Raw genomic sequence first — 21,098 nt, 5'->3', positions numbered from 1 at the left:
GTGAACCTAGAGGGTGCCAATTGTCATGCCAAAGGAACACATTGTCACCATTACCAATTTTAAATTTGATGAGAGGATAAATTAAGTTCCTGAGAGACAAAATTTTCCTCCAAACCCAAGACGGATCACTAGGGGTCTTAACGGACCAGAAACTCCTACCTTTGAGCAAGTAGGACTTAACCCATTGGCACCACATAGAGCAATCCCCACCCGAAAACAAATACCAAACATGTTTGTCTATAGCAGCCTTGTTCCAGACTTCCAGATCCTTAAAACCAAGGCCACCTTCACTCTTATTTCTGCATATATACTTCCAAGCAATCTTAGCACTATGCTTTTTCATCTCAACCCCAGACCAAAAAAAGGATCTAAGAATGCTCTCAATGTCGCTAATTATCTTCTTAGGAAGGATAAAAAGAGAGGACCAATACACCTGCATTGAAAACAGGACAGTATCATACGCCTTCATAATGTCCACTTTCATGGCACACTTAGGAGTAAGGGACTTCCTATGGTAACCTCTCATAAGCTCTTGGGACAGGAAAATGTTGTCCGAGATCCTTCTACCTTGGACAAAAGCAGATTGCACAGGATCAATCAGATCAGGGAGGGCCAATTTAAGTCTATTAGCTATGATCTTAGCAATGCATTTGTAGATGGTGTTACAACAAGAAATGGGTCTATAGTCACCAACATGCATAGGATTGGGAACTTTAGGAATGAGAGCAATGATGGTACTATTGACCTCAGAAAGAAGTTTACCAGTGTCAAAAAAAGACTTGATGGCTAATGTGACATCCTTACCAACAATATCCCAAGAATTTTTGAAGAACCCAGCGGAATACCCATCAGGACCAGGGGCTTTATTGGCTTTTAAGGACCAAAAAACCTCCTTGATTTCAGTCTCAGAAACAGGTTTAGACATCAAGTCATATTGAGAAGGAGAGACTTTTTTATGCACCAAAGATTGAATTCTCTCAAAGCCATTATACTGGTCCACACAGGGAGTGCCAAATAACTTGGTATAGAAATTGACAAAAGAGGTATGGATATCAGAGCTGTTAGTAGACCTAGTACCATCACCCATATCAACACTCAAAATTTTCCCTCTGTTGATATTGCTCTTCACAGACCTAAAAAAAAATTTGCTATTTCTATCCCCAAGACCAAGCCATTGCAGTTGACTAAAAGATTAGCAGTTGATGGATGGCCAACACTGATACTTTCCCGTATCACACTTTACAGTTTCATGAGATACAAGTCCATGTTACAATCCATTTTCCAATTCCTTTCAATTCTCAATTTATAACCATGGCTCAGAACCTGGCCAAACAACTCATATGAGACAGTAACTCATATTAAGCACTTTCCCATTTCATAATAGATAAGCATACTAGCTATATCACACACCAACAGATAAGCATACAAGCTATATCATCACTTCCATAGAGATGCATAAGAGCACTATCACACTTCCAAAGACAAGCACATGAGCTCTGTCAACACATTACTAGATAAGCATATGAACTCTATCTATGGAGTCCATCCCCTATCTTCTCCCAACAACATCCGGTTTAGAGGTCCATCCCCTATCTTCCCCTAAACCGTGGAGTACATCCCATATCTCCTCCAACACGACGCAATGCATATAAACAATAATTATACACATCATCACACAACACATAAATTTAATGTATTCTTTCAACCGTCATACTCAATGATACATTCCAATGATTAGTTTCAGTTTGCCTAATCATCATGCATTGTCTACAACAATCAAGACTATCCTCCACCGATAGCCCAAAGCAGTTATTTCTATACAGAAAATAAATGCAACAATGAATATATATAATCAACATTTCAACCAGGTGAGTGATAAATAATCCAACTACACCCTTTAATTCCATACATTTCCAAATCAATTTCTCATTCCTCATCATTAATTTTGCAAATTAATTAACCAATGTAATTAGGGCATATTCCATAATTAACATTACAACCCTTAGGTTCCATTTTCATTAATGTTTTAACATTAATTTCACTTTTCCATGCCAAACACGCCTCTAGGTTTTACATAGCTAAAACCCCAACTTTTGTAAATTTACACAAAAGTCCCAAACTTTCACAAAATTACCAAACCAACCCCAACATCTCAAAATGCTAAAATTTAAAGACAAAACCCATAGGGAGGAGTAGGTTATCCCTACCTCGAAAGATAACTCCCAACCAAGAAGGTGAAGAAAACGAAAATGCTCCAAACCACGAATTTCTCGGATCAAAAGATAGCCAACAACTCTTTTGTAAAGGCCAAAGGTGAGGAAATCACTCCTACTAGATCAATACCTAGAGAGAAGGTAGAGCTCTAGAGTGAGAAGCTCAACAATGGTGTTTTTGAAAAAGTAAGAGAGAGAAGAGAAGTGAAAAAGTGATTTAAAATTGACCCACAGCCAACTGATATACGACATTCCCGCTCGAGCGGAAAACACAACGCTCGAGCGTCAAGAACAAAAACTAGGTCCGCACGAGCGTAAAAAGCCCTGCTCGAGCGCCAAGACACAAGAATAAAGCACATCCGCTCGAGCGCGAAAACCAGTCCGCTCGAGCGTAGATTTCACCCTCCCAGAACTTATACCCAGAAAGTACTACCCGCTCGAGCGCCAACAAACCCGCTCGAGCGCTACCGCTCGAGCGTAAACAAACCCGCTCGAGCATAAAAATCACATCTGCAGAAGTTTTGTAGGAACACGAAATACTGGAGGTGTGCAATCCCCGCTCGAGCGCAAGAAGACCCGCTCGAGCGGATCGCCTAAAAACTGGACAACAACAAGGATTTGAAACCAAGGCCTAACCAACCTGTAACAACCCTGCTTAAAACATCCTAAAACTTAATCAATTGGAATTAAAGGACAGCAACAAGATAGATACCACTACTAACTTCACGGAACCGAGTCCGGAATACAACAGAACAGTAAAAGGACAACCGGGATCGCTATAGAGAAACTTTCTTCTTGAGAGCAAGAAGAGAAAGTCATAGAAAAGAAAGAGAAATTGGAAGAAAATCATTCGGAATTCAAATTCATCCTTTCGGACTTGACAATTGAACACTTAGGTGATTTAGAAAACCATAAATGAGGTGTTTAAGTTATAAATTGATATCGTTGAACTACAATTACTCAGGCAATTCTCTTCGTTAGAGGCTAAGGAAAATTAATTTGATTTAAACTTGGGCACTTAAGCTGATGAAACAGTTAGTTACCTAAGCTAATTAGTTTCTAGAACAAAAGGGAGAAGGAAGAAGATGGACAGAGAAAGATACATATAAACTATCTTCTTGAGAGCTAGAAGAGAAAGTTAGAGAAAAGAATGAGAAATTGAAAGGAAAAAAAAAACAACAAAAAACAGTCAAAGGGAATTCAAATTCATCATTTTGGACGTGAGAGTTGAACACTAACGTGATTTAGAAAATATTTAATGGGTTGCTTAAGTTAAACTAACATGATTAAGCTATAGTTACACAGAAAATTCCCTTTCTTATAGGCTAGGCAAGATTAGTTTGAGTTAAACTTGGCCAATTATTAAGCTTACGAAACAATTAGTTACCTAAGCTAATTAGTATCTAGAAAAAAAGAAAGAAGGACAGAGAAAGTTACGGCGAAACTTTGTTCTTGAGAGCTAGAAAAGAGAGTTAGAGAAAGGAAAGAGAAATAGGAAAAAAAAACAAATGAAATTCAACTTCATCATTTTTGACTTGAGAATTGAACACTTAGGTGATTTAGAAAACCTTAAATAGCGTTAAGCTACAATTACACATAAAATTCTCTTTCTTAGAGGCTAAGCAAGGTTAGTCTGACTTACTTACCCAAAAAAAAAAAAAAGCAAGGTTAGTCTGAGTTAAACTTGGCTACTTAAGCTTATAAAACAATTAGTTAGCTAAGCTGATTAGTTTCTAGAACAAAAGAGAGAAGGACGGAGAAAGTTGTAGAGAAACTTTCTTTTTGAGAGCTAGAAGAGAAAGTCAAGGAAATGGAAGAGAAAGAGGAAGAAAATCAAAAGAAATTCAAATTCATCCTTTTGGACTTGAGAATTGAAGACTTAGATGATTTAGAAAACCTTAAATGAGGTGCTTAGATTAAACTAATATCGTTAAACTAGAATTACTCAGAAAAATCTCTTTATTAGAGGCCAAGCAAGATTAGTTTGAGTTAAACTTGGCCACTTAAAGCTTATGAAACAATTAGTTGCCAAAGCAAATTAGTTCCTGGAACAAAAGAAAGAAGGATGGCAAAGCTCCTAGAACAAAAGAAAGAAGGAAGGTGAAGGACAGAGAAACTTCTAGATAAACTATCTTCTTGAGAGATAGAAGAGAAAGTCACAGAAAAGAAAAAGAAATAGGAAGAAAATGAAAGGGAGTTCAAATTGACAATTTCGGTCTTGAGAATTGAACAGTTAGGTGAGTCAGAAACCTTAAGTGAGGTGCTTAAGTTAAACTAATACTGTTAAGCTAGAATTACTCAGAAAATTCTCTTTCTTAGAGGCAAAGCAAGGTTAGTTTGAGTTCTACTTCCCTACTTAAGGTTATGAAAACAATTGGTTGTCTGAGCTAATTAGTTTCTAGAACAAAAGAGAGAACGAAGGAGAAGGGCAGAGAAAGTAACCGAGAAACTTTCTTCTTGAGAGCTAGAAGAGAAAGTCAAGGAAAAGAAAGAGAAACAGGAAGATAATAAAAGGGAATTCAAATTCAACCTTTTGGGACGTCAGACATATATTCCGTCGCTGATGTCTGCTACATCACCGCGCCTTCAGAAAATCAGGCCGGGCGTTCTGGTTCTGGATGTTTAGATAATAAAAAAAAAATTGTAAATTATTATTTTGTAACTGTTTTATGCGTAATAAAATTTGGGCCTTCTCTTTAGTGTCCACTTCTTTCATAGTTTGGATGGGCCTATGTTTAATGGACCGCGTTGCTTGTTGATGGGCCTATCTCTAATGGGCTGCTGTGTCATATGCCTGGGCCTATTTTAATTCTTCCTAATAAACATTAAATGGGCCTCATTGTTGTAATTGGGCCGTTGGTCTGTCTACCAATTACAGCCCATTTATCCAGCTTAAACCTGCTCAGAAATCGAATTTATTAAGACACATAAATTCAATAAACTTGCATTTTTATTTATTCATAAAAATATACATAAATATTTTCCCATCGCCAATCTTTTACATAATATGAAAGCTCGTCGAGTACAATGGTCAGTGCGAGACAATAATTTACAGGGCTAATAATCCCAAAGCTGGATAATTTGTTCGTCATCCTGCGTGCAATAAGCTGGGTAAATACAGTCTCCGACAGGCTTCTGCGACCACTGGAAGTCAGCCATGTATACATTGTTGCTGTTAACGTCCGGATTCCCAATGCTTTCCGGAGGTTGTAGTTGAATAGGCATTGTATCTTGTAGACCCCTTGATTGCCCGGTCTGGAGAGGTCTATTGCTTTGAACCACATCGGGTTCTTCAAAGTATCGTAAAAGACCCCTGACAGCGTCCTCTTTCTCCAATGTATGTGGTTCGACGCATCCGTTCGTATGGAATATCGAACAGCCGCATTGGAAGTGGAATATCTTCCTGCGTTGGGCCTTCTTCTTGGCATTACGATGCCTCTTCTTGACTGGTTCTGGCGAACAGGGGCTCGTTGACTGTATTGAATTCTGCGTTTCGGTACGTCCACGCTTTGAGCCCGGCGTGTTCATGTTTTTCCAAAAACTCTTTGTAACTGGAGTCGGCTCCGAGGTTACATAATATAATACTTGGAATCCCGCCCGTTATTTTCTTTGGGCGGGCATATTTACAATTTGAAAAAAAATCCCGTTGCGCTCCAATAAACTCGCGCCAATGTTTCAACTATTGTGGGGCCACATCATCGATTATGTTGTAGAAAGCGTCATTCTTGTGGTCCCTCAGGTCGATGTGGCCAGAATAATAATTATGTGGTCCCAAAGACCGGGCCCAACATGTTTTCCCAATTCGAGATGGGCCTTCAATTATAATGCTCTTGGGCCTATGCGGTCTTTGGGCTTCGTCTCTTATATTGTCTGCAACCCATTGCTGTATTGCTGTTGGAACGACCCACACTGTGTCTGTAAATGGATGAACATACGGCAATGGTGGATTAAATCAAATCCGGTCATAATTTGATGACAACTTGTCATAATTTAACCAGAAACATTTTGGGTCGCCATTTCGTACCACTGCTAGTGCTTCATCCTTGGTGCCGGCTGCATACTGTGTCTGTAAATGGATGAGCATACGGCAATGTTGGATTAAATGAAATCCGGTCATAATTTGATGACAACTTGTCATAATTTAACCAGAAACATTTTGGGTCGCCATTTCGTACCACTGCTAGTGCTTCGTCCTTGGTGCCGACTGCAAGTGCATCCCGATATATATTGTCTTTGTTATTCTGGTTAGCGCAGCGGCTTCTCTCACGGAATTCACCCCATTCTGTGTAATCCCCGTGTTTGGAGATGTATTCTAGCACATTCTGTTGGTTGTATGCCCCTTGTACATTCGGATGGAAATGGCGACTGGTTCGATCGTGAGTAACGTCGAAGAACCGTTCATTTTGTGTGTGAAAACGGTATGGAAATTACACAAGGGCATGGAGGTGTGGTTGCCCGTCCTCGTGTAATTCATGTGCAACCCTCACATAATTTGGTGGCCTGGTTGTGAACAGCTCTCTAATTTTCTCTAACAATCTCTCTTTAGGTATAGAACATCGGGCATATGTGAGGAAGATGTTCTTGTTTTGGACTCTAAAACGACGTCGCATTGATGCCATAACTCACTCTCGATGACGTCACTTTTTTTTTTTTGGGTGAATATAAAATTTTTGGGTGAATATCGATGACGTCACTTACTCTCTCGGATGACGCAAGTCACTCTCTGAAAAACTTTACTGCTGGAAGAGAGTTAGGGAGTGAGTTATATAGGTGCCCCGAAGCGTCCCACAAATATTACCTGGGACGCTCCCCCCGCGCCACGTGTCGTCCCCCGATTGGTGCTTCCTTCCGCATTTTGTGGCGTGTTGTCGGCTAGTGGCTCTGCTCCGCGCCCAGATCTGCGGCTAGGATTAAAAATCTAAAAAGGCATGTGCCGTTCCTAGATCCGCTCCTAGATCTGCGGCTAGGATTAAATATCTGAAAAAGGCAAGCGCAAGCGGGAAATTTGAATTTAAAGGCAAGCGCAAGCTGATGGTGTAAACAGTTAACCTACGTATGGCCCACGTCTTGATTTTTCTGTATCGTGGGTGATCTGTTATTATTCTGTGCCATACGTTATACAAGAACCTGATTTAAAAATATGAACTGTTTACGTTGACCCATGTCACGGTCAACATTTTACGCCTATAAAACAAAATCGATGTGCTGTATTTAATGGTGGGGTTCCATCATCGATTATGGTGACTACTTTCCGTTTTTCGCAACGGCGTCCATATACTACCAGAACTAAATTAAATTTTAGTCGTCGTTGGACAACATCCAGCAGATCTGGTGTTTCCGGTCGAAGTTATTTTAAACTACAGAAACATAGTTATTACAAAAAAAAACGATTCACGTCCAAATCGTTGTGTGATTCTATCTGGAGGATTGACGATTTTCTCCCGTATGATGAGCCTCATTTTTTCCATTTCGATTTGCCGGAGGTTGGTACTGAAAGGGATGAACGACTATCCTAAAAATTGAAGCTGTTAGGGCTCTACATCCAGGGTGTAGTTTTACGTCAAACTGGCGGTCTCTCCGAAGTTGCTGTTGATACGCCTGGTCTCGAAAGCGACATACGTGATGCCCCTACTCAGACTGCGGAACAAACTGTGGCCATTGATCCATCTGCTATACTTGATAATGGACAGTGTGAATTTGTCGTTGTGTTGGATCGGTTTCCTAATCCTGCGTATACGCCTAAGTTTGAAGATGTTTTCCTGTGGTCCAGTGGTGACCCACAAACTGGTTGTATGGTCAGGGGCACGGAAATAGACCGTTTTGTTGTATTGCGGCGTGTCCCCGTTGTAATGCCGCCGCAATCGAATGAATATCCAGTTATTAGCCGTCAAGGCGTTAAAACATTTATCAACATTGGAAAAAATGTTGTGTCCGAATTCCGAGATAGTTTAGGTCAACTGAACGGTGCGTACAATAATATTGTAAAAAACGCAATTATTTGTCATTTTGTGTGGGAATGTCGCACAAAATCGATTGTAAGCGCGCATTTGAATTGTAGATTAAAATATTGTTACTAGTAAAATAATTTCTTATTAATACAAATATTGGTTACAAATTATTTTACAATTGTCTCCGTTGTACATTTGCTTTCTAGGCTGATGTGGATCCTTCCAGTGCGGCTTTTACAGCTTCTCCTATTAATTTAGCCGCGTCGTCTGTAGTGAGTTTTGATGATTCTGAGTTATTGGATCTGCCCTCGCTTACTGATGGGCCTATGTCAACTGGGCCGCTAGGCTGATTATTTGGCCCAGTGTGGATTATTGATGGGCCCTGGGTCGGCAAAATTATGTCGCGCCAACTGAATGATTCAGGCCCATCCCGAATTGAACTTGCTGACATTCGTGCCGCCATTATTCTTTGGGCCGTTGAACCGTATTGGCCCATCGGTGCTGACAATGTCTTTGTGGATCGAAAATGTGATTCGGAATTGCTGCGTGTTAGTCTTGCCTTCGTCACTTTGCGCTCCACGTGCCAAATATCCACGTGGCTGTTGTTGAATACCTTGGACAAAACAGTTATTAATGGCGGCCGATAAGCAATTTCCTCTGGGAACGATGATGTTTGGAAAGCCAATGTTGCTTTCATTTTGCAATATTTCACATCATCGTTGATGTTTGTTTGTAGCAATTTGTAGGACCCTGTCCATGGACATCCTTTTTTATCTGCAGCAGCATAGGCGTTTCCAAAATATGTTATGTCTACTGGGCATGTAACTGGAAACGTAAAGCGGGCCTGTAATTGATCATCCGCTCGTAGCCGTGTGTCTCGTATTTCGACTTCGACGCGGCCGGTGGAATTAAACGGACACTGTGGCCTGTAGCTTAGCTTGCATTTGTCAATCATCATAAACTTAAACGTGAGTTTTTGCCACATTGTATCGCCTATCTTTGGATTATAGATTGGTATGTTGGATACCGGCACGTTTGATGTCGCGTCTATGATTTGGGTTTCCAAATCGCCCTCTTCATTTTCGTGGAGATTATCTGTAAGATCGGCTTGTTGTATTTCTTCAGAAATTATGATAGCGCAGCAATGTGTTAGAATTGTCAGGCACACAATTCTCATATGGGGCATCAATGGCTAATGCATGTTCTTATATATCCAATTTCATAGAGATGGGAGAACAATTAATGTAAGCCGAAGTCTCTAAAACGACGTCGCATTGATGCCATAACTCACTCTCGATGACGTCACTTACTCTCTCGGATAACGCAAGTCACTCTCTGAAAAACTTTACTGCTGGAAGAGAGTTAGAGAGTGAGTTATATAGGTTCCCCGGAGCGTCCCACTAATATTACCTGGGACGCTCCCCCCCGCGCCACGTGTCGTCCCCCGATTGGTGCTTCCTTCCGCATTTTGTGGCGTGTTGTCGGCTAGTGGCTCCGCTCCGCGCCCAGATCTGCGGCTAGGATTAAAAATCTAAAAAGGCATGTGCCGTTCCTAGATTCGCTCCTAGATCTGCGGCCAGGATTAAATATCTGAAAAAGGCAAGCGCAAGCGGGAAATTTGAATTTAAAGGCAAGCGTAAGCTGATGGTGTAAACAGTTAACCTACGTATGGCCCAAGTCTTGATTTTTCTGTATCGTGGGTGATCTGTTATTATTCTGTGCCATACGTTATACAGGAACCTGATTTAAAAATATGAACTGTTTACGTTGTCCCATGTCACGGTCAACATTTTACGCCTATAAAACAAAATCGATGTGCTGTATTTAATGGTGGGGTTCCATCATCGATTATGGTGACTACTTTCCGTTTTTCGCAACGGCGTCCATATACTACCAGAACTAAATTAAATTTTAGTCGCCGTTGGACAACATCCAGCAGATCTGGTGTTTCCGGTCGAAGTTATTTTAAACTACAGAAACATAGTTATTACAAAAAAAAACGATTCACGTCCAAATCGTTGTGTGATTCTATCTGAAGGATTGACGATTTTCTCCCGTATGATGAGCCTCATTTTTTCCATTTCGATTTGCCGGAGGTTGGTACTGAAAGGGATGAACGACTATCCTAAAAATTGAAGCTGCTAGGGCTCTACATCCAGGGTGTAGTTTTACGTCAAACTGACGGTCTCTCCGAAGTTGCTGTTGATACGCCTGGTCTCGAAAGCGACATACGTGATGCCCCTACTCAGACTGCGGAACAAACTGTGGCCATTGATCCATCTGCTATACTTGATAATGGACAGTGTGAATTTGTCGTTGTGTTGGATCGGTTTCCTAATCCTGCGTATACGCCTAAGTTTGAAGATGTTTTCCTGTGGTCCAGTGGTGACCCACAAACTGGTTGTATGGTCAGGGGCACGGAAATAGACCGTTTTGTTGTATTGCGGCGGGTCCCCGTTGCAATGCCCCCGCAATCGAATGAATATCCAGTTGTTAGCCGTCAAGGCGTTAAAACATTTATCAACATTGGAAAAAATGTTGTGTCCGAATTCCGAGATAGTTTAGGTCAACTGAACGGTGCGTACAATAATATTGTAAAAAACGCAATTATTTGTCATTTTGTGTGGGAATGTCGCACAAAATCGATTGTAAGCGCGCATTTGAATTATAGATTGAAATATTGTTACTAGTAAAATAATTTCTTATTAATACAAATATTGGTTACAAATTATTTTACAATTGTCTCCGTTGTACATTTGCTTTCTAGGCTGATGTGGATCCTTCCAGTGCGGCTTTTACAGCTTCTCCTATTAATTTAGCCGCGTTGTCTGTAGTGAGTTTTGATGATTCTGAGTTATTGGATCTGCCCTCGCTTACTGATGGGCCTATGTCAACTGGGCCGCTAGGCTGATTATTTGGCCCAGTGTGGATTATTGATGGGCCCTGGGTCGGCAAAATTATGTCGCGCCAACTGAATGATTCAGGCCCATCTCGAATTGAACTTGCTAACATTCGTGCCGCCATTATTCTTTGGGCCGTTGAACCGTATTGGCCCATCGGTGCTGACAATGTCTTTGTGGATCGAAAATGTGATTCGGAATTGCTGCGTGTTTGTCTTGCCTTCGTCACTTTGCGCTCCACGTGCCAAATATCCACGTGGCTGTTGTTGAATACCTTGGACAAAACAGTTATTAATGGTGGCCGATAAGCAATTTCCTCTGGGAACGATGATGTTTGGAAAGCCAATGTTGCTTTCATTTTGCAATATTTCACATCATCGTTGATGTTTGTTTGTAGCAATTTGTAGGACCCTGTCCATGGACATCCTTTTTTATCTGTAGCAGCATAGGCGTTTCCAAAATATGTTATGTCTACTGGGAATGTAACTGGAAACGTAAAGCGGGCCTGTAATTGATCATCCGCTCGTAGCCGTGTGTCTCGTATTTCAACTTCGACGCGGCCGGTGGAATTAAACGGACACTGTGGCCTGTAGCTTATCTTGCATTTGTCAATCATCATAAACTTAAACGTGAGTTTTTGCCACATTGTATCGCCTATCTTTGGATTATAGATTGGTATGTTGGATACCGGCTATGGGGAACAGTGGTTTGATAACCAACCGAGTTAGAGACTGGGAAATGAGCGGGAGGATAGCTATCGGTTTTCTGGTTGCTTCTTATTTTCATGTGACCGTCCTAATTGATCGTACTGCCACGCCTGACATGGAGTGTGGGCCCACTGCCGTGGGGTTTGAGGCTTGTGATCTACTAAGGATGGGACTGGGGGATGTGATGATTGATCTCATGATTTTGCTGGCTGTGTATTGGTTTTGTTGCTGAGGGGCTACTGTCTTTTCACTTCAACTCCCTGGTCCGTGGCTTATGGTTTTTATGATCGTGCTAGCTTCATGTGACTCTGCTGGGATGTCTCATGGGGTAGATCTTATCCTCCGTCATGGCTTGGGATTAGTGGCTTGGATGTCACGGCTGTGAGGAGTGGGTTGCTTATTGGATTCCATGTTTTATCTGCAACAGAGACTGGGGGCTTGTGGGGTTGATTATTATCTTTGACTCGGCTTGAGGGTTGTTGTTTGGTCTATATCTGCTTTTGTTTATTAGCTTAGTGGTGTTATTTTGTGTGTATCTGTTTCAAAATCTTCCGGATAGCATTGTGGTGGCAAAAAATCGTAGTGATTCTCGCGCTCAGGGGGAAACGGAGACGTTACAGTCAGATCCGTCTCTTGCCACGATGGAAGACAACCGATCTCCGTCCATCGGAGTTCATCAGATTGAAGTGGTATATGATCGGAACCCCTCTGAGGAGCCCGTACAGGTTCGTGATGAGGTTGATCCTCCTCGGGGAGGTAGTTTTGCAGTCAGAGGAGGTAGAGGAGGGAGAGGACGCGGGGGTGGTCACGGGCAACCAAACACCAAATCCTGGGCAGAAATAGCGTCGCCTTCACTTCGGTCCAATGTTCCGTTGAGGTATGTTCCACCAATTCGTAATGAGGGTGCTGTTAGTGTGGATCTGCCCCCTAGACCTAATCCTTTAGAAAAATGGGACTCGTGTTTGGTGGGTTATTTTCTGGATAAGGGAGTTTCTTTCAACTATTTACGCAATAGTGCTTTTGGTTTGTGGAAAAGTAAGGGGTTGAAAGAAGTTCTGGTTAATACTGAGGGATTTAGTTTCTTTATCTTCGATAATCCAGACTGTTGTAGCTCTGTCCTTGAAGGGGGTCCATGGTACATAGGGGGCTTCAATCTCTTTCTCAAGAAGTGGACCAGGATGATGAAATTGACTAAGGAAAAAGCAACTAAAGTCCCTGTGTGGGCTAAATTTTTTAATGTCCCCTTTGAATACTGGGACAGTGATGGGCTTAGCCGTATTGCGAGTGCAGTGGGAATTCCGTTGTTTATGGATAATCTTACAGAGAAGGGAAGCCGGGTTTCTTTTGCTAGAGTTTGTGTAGAAGCTGATGCTAGTTCCACACTGCCGTCTATGTTTAGAGCCAACTGCGGGGGTGAAGAGGTGGTTATCCACGTGGAATATCAAGGGCTTCCTCCCAAATGTGACCACTGCATAGCTTTTGGTCATGATACTACTAAGTGTGTGAAGACCCAAGTAGCCCATTTGATTTCCCTTCAAAAGGAGACTGAAGATCATCCTGATCCGGGATGGAGTACAGTGAAAGCCAAGGGTAAAAGGAAGGTGGGGGACCCTACCTTGGAGCAACTAGAAGTGCAAGAGGAGGCTACTCAAGAAACTCACGAAACTGGTCAGAGCCTTCCACCTACAGCAGTGGAAGTGGAGGACCTAAGTGAGGGGCTTAAGGAAACTGATCAGGGGGTTAGTCCTGGGGAGCAGTCTGTTCCCACCCTTGAGGGGCTGGATGAGCTTCAGAAGGAGTTGATGGCGCTTACTAAGTTGGTCCTACCACATGATACAGAGCTAATCAAGAAAGTGGAAAATTTAAAGGGTACTACACCAAAAAAAGTTGTTCCAATAGAAGAGCAGGCAAAACAAACTCAATCTGCAAAAAGTAGCTCCTCTGGCAAGGGCAAAAAGAGCCAGAAGAAGAAACAAAGGTAAGTCCCAGTTTAGTTTGAGAGTGGGTTAGTAAAATTTTTTGTTGTTTCCAATGACTTTTAAAATTGCATCATGGAATGTTAGAGGGTTTAATGACCCTTCTAGGCATAAAGAAGTTAAAAAAATTTTGAACCGTGAAGATATTAAGGTCTTGGGCATTTTGGAGACCAAAATAAAAGCTACAAATGAAAATCGTATTTTATCATCTTGTTTAAATAATTGGTCCTTTTTGACTAACTCACTTCCTACTCAAACTGGGAGAATTTGTGTATGCTGGGATACTACTTTTTGTTCAGTTAAATTAATTGAGTCATCTGATCAATTTTTGCTGTGTGAAATCACTGATTTTGCGAAAGATGCTGTTTTTAAAGCCTGTTTTGTTTATACCGATAATAGGCATATTGTTAGGAAGGAGTTTTTTGAATACATGGTCAGGACCGCTTGTCTGCTGTCCAAAGACCCTCTGATTATGTTAGGTGATTTTAATGCTATTCGGTATGGGTCTGAGAAGTTTGGTGGCTCATCTGTGTGGTCTAGTGAAAAAGAAGCTTTAAATTCTCACATTCTTCAATCTGAATTGGTGGATTTATCTTATGGTGGTTGCCAATTCACTTGGGCTAATAAAAGAGACAGTGGGGCTTATATTGCAACTAAAATTGATAGAGTTCTGGTGAATGAATCGTGGCTTGATTCTTTCTCAGCTTCCTCTGCTTATTTTCATCCCTCTTCTGTCTCTGATCACTCCCCGGCAGTGGTTACTGTCTCTACTGATGGGGCCTCTTTTAAGAAACCATTTAAGTTTTTTGATTTTTGGGCTCACCATGAAAACTTTATTCCTACTGTGTCTGAGGTGTGGAACCAGTATATCCCTGGGGTTCCTATGTTTCGTATTTGTCAAAAACTCCGCGACTTGAAGCCTGGTCTTAAAGCTTTGAACAAAAAGGATTTTAGTGATATCTCTACTAGAGTCCTGGCTACGAGTTCGGAGTTAAATTCTGTTCAGTGGAAGTTGGATAAGGATCCTGGCAATCCTGTTCTACAAACACTTGAAAAGAGTCTCTACAAACAGTATGTGGATCTTAGTGCTGCTGAAGAAAGCTTGGCCCGCCAAAAGTCTAGGATCCAGTGGCTTGGTTTGGGGGATAGTAATAGCAAGTTTTTCTTTAGGTCTATTAAAGGCAACATTAATCGGGGTAAAATTCTCTGTATTGAGAGTCATGATGGGCTTAGAACTACTAAGCCGGAGGATATTCAAGATGCTTTCATTAGCTTCTTTACTGGTTTATTTGGCAAGCCTATTGATGATCACTACAATGGTTTTGCTAGGATTAATTCTCTGGTGAAAACTAAGCTGTCTCATGACCAATCTTTGTTGCTTGCTAGTCCTGTGTCTGATAAGGAGATTAAAGAAGTCCTCTGGTCGTTAAAACCCAATAAGGCCCCTGGCCCTGATGGGTTTTCTGCTGGCTTCTTTAAGAGCTCCTGGGATGTTGTTGGTAGAGAGGTCACCCAAGCCATTAGAACATTCTTTGAGTCTGGTCGGTTACTCTCTGAAGTCAATAGTACCATTATCGCTCTTATTCCTAAAGTTCCTAACCCTGTAAAAGTTGGGGACTATAGGCCTATATCTTGCTGTAATACCATTTACAAGTGCATTGCGAAAATTATTGCTAATAGGGTTAAAACAGTTCTCCCTGATCTGATTGATCCTGTTCAGTCCGCATTTGTTTCTGGTAGGAAAATATCTGATAATATTTTCCTTTCCCAAGAGCTGCTGAGAGGGTACCATAGAGGTTCCCCTACCCCTAAGTGTGCCATGAAAGTGGACATTATGAAAGCTTATGATAGCGTTAGATGGGAGTTTATCATTGACATTCTTCGAGCTATGGGCTTTCCTCCTATTATGGTGTCTTGGATACAAGCGTGCATTACTAGCCCTTCCTTCTCTATCAGTATCAATGGTAGCCTGCATGGCTATTTTAGAGGTGCTAGGGGGCTTAGACAAGGTGATCCCATGTCCCCTTACCTTTTTGTCCTAGCCATGGAAATTCTTGCTAGGATTTTTGCTGAAAAGTCTCATCTTCCGGCTTTCAAGTTTCATTGGCGGTGTGACAAAACTAGAATTGTTAACCTCTGTTTTGCTGATGATCTTATGATTTTTTGTAGAGGGGATGTCCCCACGGTTGAACTTATCATGGCTGGCCTTGATGAGTTTAGTAGTCTCTCTGGCCTTACTCCTAGCTCTAACAAGAGCAATATCTACTTCTCTGGTTGCAACCATGAGTTGAGAGAGTCGATCCTTAGAGTTGCTAAGTTTAGTGAAGGGACCCTCCCTGTTAAATATCTTGGGGTTCCTCTCATTACTACTAAGTTAAGAGCGGTTGACTGTAACCAACTCACTGATAGAATCACTAAAAGGGTTAAGAGCTGGACTAACAGGATTCTGTCATATGCTGGAAGAGGCCAGCTCATTCAGACCATTCTCTTTTCTATGCAAGTGTATTGGTCTTCTCTTTTCATCCTTCCTAAGAAGGTGGTTAAGGAGATTGAGAGTATCCTTCGGGCGTTTCTTTGGTCTGGTACTGAGCTCAAAAAGCATAGTGCTAAAGTTGCGTGGGACAAGGTGTGTGCTCCTAAAAATGAGGGCGGTCTGGGTTTTAAATCCATTGAGATTTGGAATAGGGCTGCTATTGCCAAACACATTTGGTTTCTATTTTCCGGGGGGGAACAATCTATGTGGTGCCAATGGATAAAATCGTACTTACTAAAGGGTAGAAGTTTCTGGCACGTCAAAACTCCTAGTGACCCTTCTTGGGTTTGGAGGAAGCTATTGTCTCTTAGGAATATTGTCTCCCCTCTTATTCTCCACAAGATAGGTAAGGGTGACTCCACATTCCTTTGGTATGATAATTGGCATCCTCTTGGGCCCCTTTGGGATAGATATGGGGATAGAATTCAGTATGATTCTGGCTTTAATAGTGAGACCAAAGTTAGTCAAATTGTTCGTGGTAACTCTTGGCATTGGCCTTTCCCTAATTCATGGGAGATTCAAGAGTGGATCTCGTCTACCCCTGAGAGTTGTAGACCTGATTCCTCTAAAAATGACCTTCTTAGTTGGACCCTCACTTCTGATGGGGAATTCACCATCAAGTCTACCTGGCATCACTGGAGAAGTAAGTTTGCCAAGGTAGCTTGGCATGATTTTGTCTGGGGCTCCCATAAAATACCTAAGGTTAGCTTTATTGTCTGGCTTGCTATCCAGGAGAGGCTTAATACTGGTGATAGAGTGTCTGCTTTTGGGGTTATCACAACCTGTTCCTTTTGCCAGGATCCCAATGAAAGTCATTCTCATCTCTTTTTTGATTGCATATTCTCGTCAAATGTTTGGCAAGCTATTCAGGGTAAATGCAATGTTAACTGGCCAGATCTTCATTGGCCTGGGATCATTACTCATGCTACAGGAGAAACTAAGGGTAAATCTCTCAGAGCTCATGTCCTTAAGTTGGCTTTGATGTGCACTGTTTACAATCTTTGGCTTGAGAGGAATAACAGGAAATTCAGTAATGTCTCTAAACCTGTACAGGTTGTGATCAAATCTATTATTCACATGGTTAGGGGGAGATTACTTTCTGTTAATACCTTTCCCAGATCTCCAGGGGATAAATGGTTTCTAACTCATTGGAATTTGCCTGAAAATGTCTTGAAGCCCCTTTCCTCTGTCAGGAATGGGAGGGCTGCTGAGTGATGTGAGTTCCTCTACATGAGGGTTGAGTGAAGGGGAGCAAAATTTGTTTACTAACTGTTTGCTCATATTTGCAGTTGCTGTGCTTACGGATTTCTCTTGAGAGTTGAGTGTTGTGAGAAACAAACACTTTCAGTAGCTTATTGTGGGTTGAGTGAATCCAGTTCCCAAATTGTTTTGTACTAATGTTTATATATATAGTAATTTTTTATATGCAGGCTAAGGATGCTGTTATTGAGTGGTGTGAGTTCCTATATTGTGGGTTGAGTGTTGTGAGGTCCTATATTGTGAGCTCTATTATTATGTTCCTGAAGCATGGTTTTCTTTCTTCATTTGGTTGTAATGTCTTCAAGTTACACAATGCAGGGTTTACTACAGAGTGTAAGCAAGGCATGGGTGGCATGGGAGGTCAGCTGTGTCTCTATGGGTATTGCTGGTCTGCTGGTACAATTGCCTCGGTTTTAAAAGTTTCTTGGTGTGTGGTTATGGCTGCTTGTAGCGCCTCTGGTGGGAAGATTGTCTTTCTTTTCGTTTATTTTGTCTTCTTAGGTTTGGACATTATAGATGGTTTGCTATGTTTAATTCTTTTTGGCCTATCCGTGCGGGATGTGCACGGTATTTCTGTTTTGCTGCTTTTTGGGTTTCGTACTGTGGGTTATGGTACGCTTGTGAGCTATCCTTGGTCTTCTTTCGACATGTTCCTCTTTTGCACAGGAGCATTATCTGTGAATAGCATTCTAAGTTCTCTGCTAAATGGGACAGCCAAGAGATGGACTTCAGTTTTTTTTGCTAACTATGGCTGCTGGAAATGCCCAGAACGTGATGAACTTTTTGTTTATTATTTATTTTATTATTTGGTTATCAAAGTCTGATGATTGCATGCTGTATTTTTTGGTCTTATGCTTTAACTGCGGGATGTGCATGTTTAAGCTGGTCTGTATGGTCCCAAACCTGGCTGATTGTGTTCATATTTCCCATATGTTTATTATGGGACATATGAACATTTTTGTATGTTCGGGTCTGTGTCGGTGTGTGTGGACTGTTCGTTAGGCATGTTTATTATTTTTGGTTCTTTTGTATCCTTAGCGTGTTGATCTAGGTTGGTTATGTTCATTTGTTTTCTTTGTTTCTTTGGTTAGGGCCTGGGGCATGCCCCTTGTATATTTGTAATTTTCTGTGTTTTTAATTTATGACTTATTCACCCAAAAAAATCTCTGCCCATATATCCACCTCAAGTTCCCATCTATTATCTTTGATGGTAGGGGTTACTTGAGGATAAAGAGGATATATGGGCAGAGTTGGGGTTTTTCTGTATTTTTATTGTTCTTGCTTGTCCTCCCTATTTTTAGGGGTTGCAGTGGTAGTTTATATTGGTTATATTTGTTTTTTTTTTTTTTTTTTTATTTGTTGTTGGGCGTGCCTGGGGTATGCCCCTTGTAAACGTGTAAATTTCATTGTCTTTATTTTATGACTTACTTACCCAAAAAAAAAAAAAAAAATGTTGGATACCGGCACGTTTGATGTCGCGTCTATGATTTGGGTTTCCAAATCGCCCTCTTCATTTTCGTGGAGATTATCTGTAAGATCGGCTTGTTGTATTTCTTTAGACATTATGATAGCGCAGCAATGTGTTAGAATTGTCAGGCACACAATTCTCATATGGGGCATCAATGGCTAATGCATGTTCTTATATATCCAATTTCATAGAGATGGGAGAACAATTAATGTAAGCCGAAGTCTCTAAAACGACGTCGCATTGATGCCATAACTCACTCTCGATGACGTCACTTACTCTCTCGGATAACGCAAGTCACTCTCTAAAAAACTTTACTGCTGGAAGAGAGTTAGAGAGTGAGTTATATAGGTTCCCCGGAGCGTCCCACTAATATTACCTGGGACGCTCCCCCCGCGCCACGTGTCGTCCCCTGATTAGTGCTCCCCTCCGCAATTCGCGGCGTGTTGTCGTCTAAGGCTTCCGCTCCGCGCCCAGATCTGCGGCCAGGATTAAATATCTGAAAAAGGCAAGCGCAAGCAGGAAATTTGAATTTAAAGGCAAGCACAAGCTGATGGTGTAAACAGTTAACCTACGTATGGCCCACGTCTTGATTTTTCTGTATCGTGGGTGATTTGTTATTATTTTGTGCCATACGTTATACAGGAACCTGATTTAAAAATATGAACTGTTTACGTTGACCCATGACACGGTCAACATTTTACGCCTATAAAACAAAATCGATGTGCTGTATTTAATGGTGGGGTTCCATCATCGATTATGGTGACTACTTTCCGTTTTTCGCAACAGCGTCCATATACCGCCAGAACTAAATTAAATTTTAGTCACCGTTGGACAACATCCAGCAGATCTGGTGTTTCCGGTCGAAGTTATTTTAAACTACGGAAACATAGTTATTACAAAAAAAATGATTCACGTCCAAATCGTTGTGTGATTTTATCTGGAGGATTGACGATTTTCTCCCGTACGATGAGCCTCATTTTTTCAATTTCGATTTGCCGGAGGTTGGTACTGAAAGGGATGAACGACTATCCCGAAAATTGAATCTGTCAGGGCTCTACATCCAAGGTGTAGTTTTACGTCAAACTGGCGGTCTCTCCGAAGTTGCTGTTGATATGCCTGGTCTCGAAAGCGACATGCGTGATGCCCCTACTCAGACTGCGGAACAAACTGTGGCCATTGATCCATCTGCTATACTTGATAATGGACAGTGTGAATTTGTCGTTGTGTTGGATCGGTTTCCTAATCCTGCGTATACGACTAAGTTTGAAGATGTTTTCCTGTGGTCTAGTGGTGACCCACGAACTGGTTGTATGGTCAGGGGCACGGAAATAGACCGTTTTGTTGTATTGCAGCATGTCCCCGTTGTAATGCCGCCGCAATCGAAAAACACTTAGGTGATTTCGAAATCATTAAACGAGTTGCTGAAAGTAAAACTAATATCGTCAAGCTAAAATTACTAAGAAAATTCTCTTTCTTAGAGGGTAAGCAAGATTAGTTTGCGTTAAACTTGGCCACTTAAGCTTATGAAATAATTAGTAACCACAAGTAATTTGTTTCTGGAACCAAAGGAGAAAGAAGGAGAAGGAATGAGAGAGTTACAGAGAAACTTTCTTCTTGAGAGCTCGAAGAGAAAGTTAGATCAAAGAAAGAGAAATAGGAAGAAAATCAAAGGGAATTCAAATTCAACCTTTTGGACTCGAGAATTGAACACATAGGCGATTTCAAAAACCTTAAATGAAGTTCTTATATTAAACTAATATTGTTGAGCTACAGAAAATTCTCTTTCTTAGAGGCCAAGCAAGGATAGTTTGAGTTAAACTCCGCCACTTAGGGTTATGAAACAATTACTCACCTAAGCTAATTAGTTTATAGAACAAAAGAGAGAAGGAAGCAGAAGGACGGAGAGAGTTACAGAGAAACTTTCCTTCTTGAGAGCTAGAAGAGAAGTTAGAGAAAAGAAAGAGAAATAGGAGGAAATTCAAAGAGAATTCAAATTCAATTTTTGTGAAATTGAGAATTGAATACCTTGGTGATTTAGAAAATCTTAAATGAGGTGCTTATGTTAAAATAATATCGTTAAGCTATAATAACTC

General features: G+C 41.2%; 1 protein-coding gene across 1 annotated transcript; it reads left to right on the top strand.

Annotated features, from left to right (window-relative positions):
* Positions 1-12,409: 12,409 nt before the first annotated feature.
* LOC145819025 (uncharacterized) lies at positions 12,410-20,399 on the top strand. Its single transcript, XM_082913005.1, has 5 exons — positions 12,410-13,746; positions 13,832-17,413; positions 17,567-17,624; positions 17,708-18,322; positions 20,007-20,399. Exons 1-5 carry the CDS (start codon positions 12,410-12,412, stop codon positions 20,397-20,399), a joined length of 5,985 nt encoding a protein of 1,994 aa, XP_082769131.1.
* Positions 20,400-21,098: the final 699 nt, after the last annotated feature.

This window comes from Camellia sinensis, chromosome 2, assembly GCF_055761805.1.
Source record: "Camellia sinensis isolate YWXY chromosome 2, ASM5576180v1, whole genome shotgun sequence".
NCBI lineage: Eukaryota > Viridiplantae > Streptophyta > Magnoliopsida > Ericales > Theaceae > Camellia > Camellia sinensis.
The sequence above is the reverse complement of the archived record's forward strand: the minus strand, read 5'-3'. Positions and strand labels throughout refer to the sequence as shown.

Excerpts from the sequence above, each read along its gene's own strand:
- LOC145819025 (XM_082913005.1), top strand. The coding sequence starts at position 12,410 with ATGGAAGACAACCGATCTCCGTCCATCGGAGTTCATCAGATTGAAGTG. Across the intron at positions 17,625-17,707 it reads GTGAGAAACAAACACTTTCA|GCTAAGGATGCTGTTATTGA; the intron begins GTAGCTTATTGT and ends TTTTATATGCAG. Across the intron at positions 18,323-20,006 it reads CAGAACGTGATGAACTTTTT|GTTGGTACTGAAAGGGATGA; the intron begins GTTTATTATTTA and ends GATTTGCCGGAG.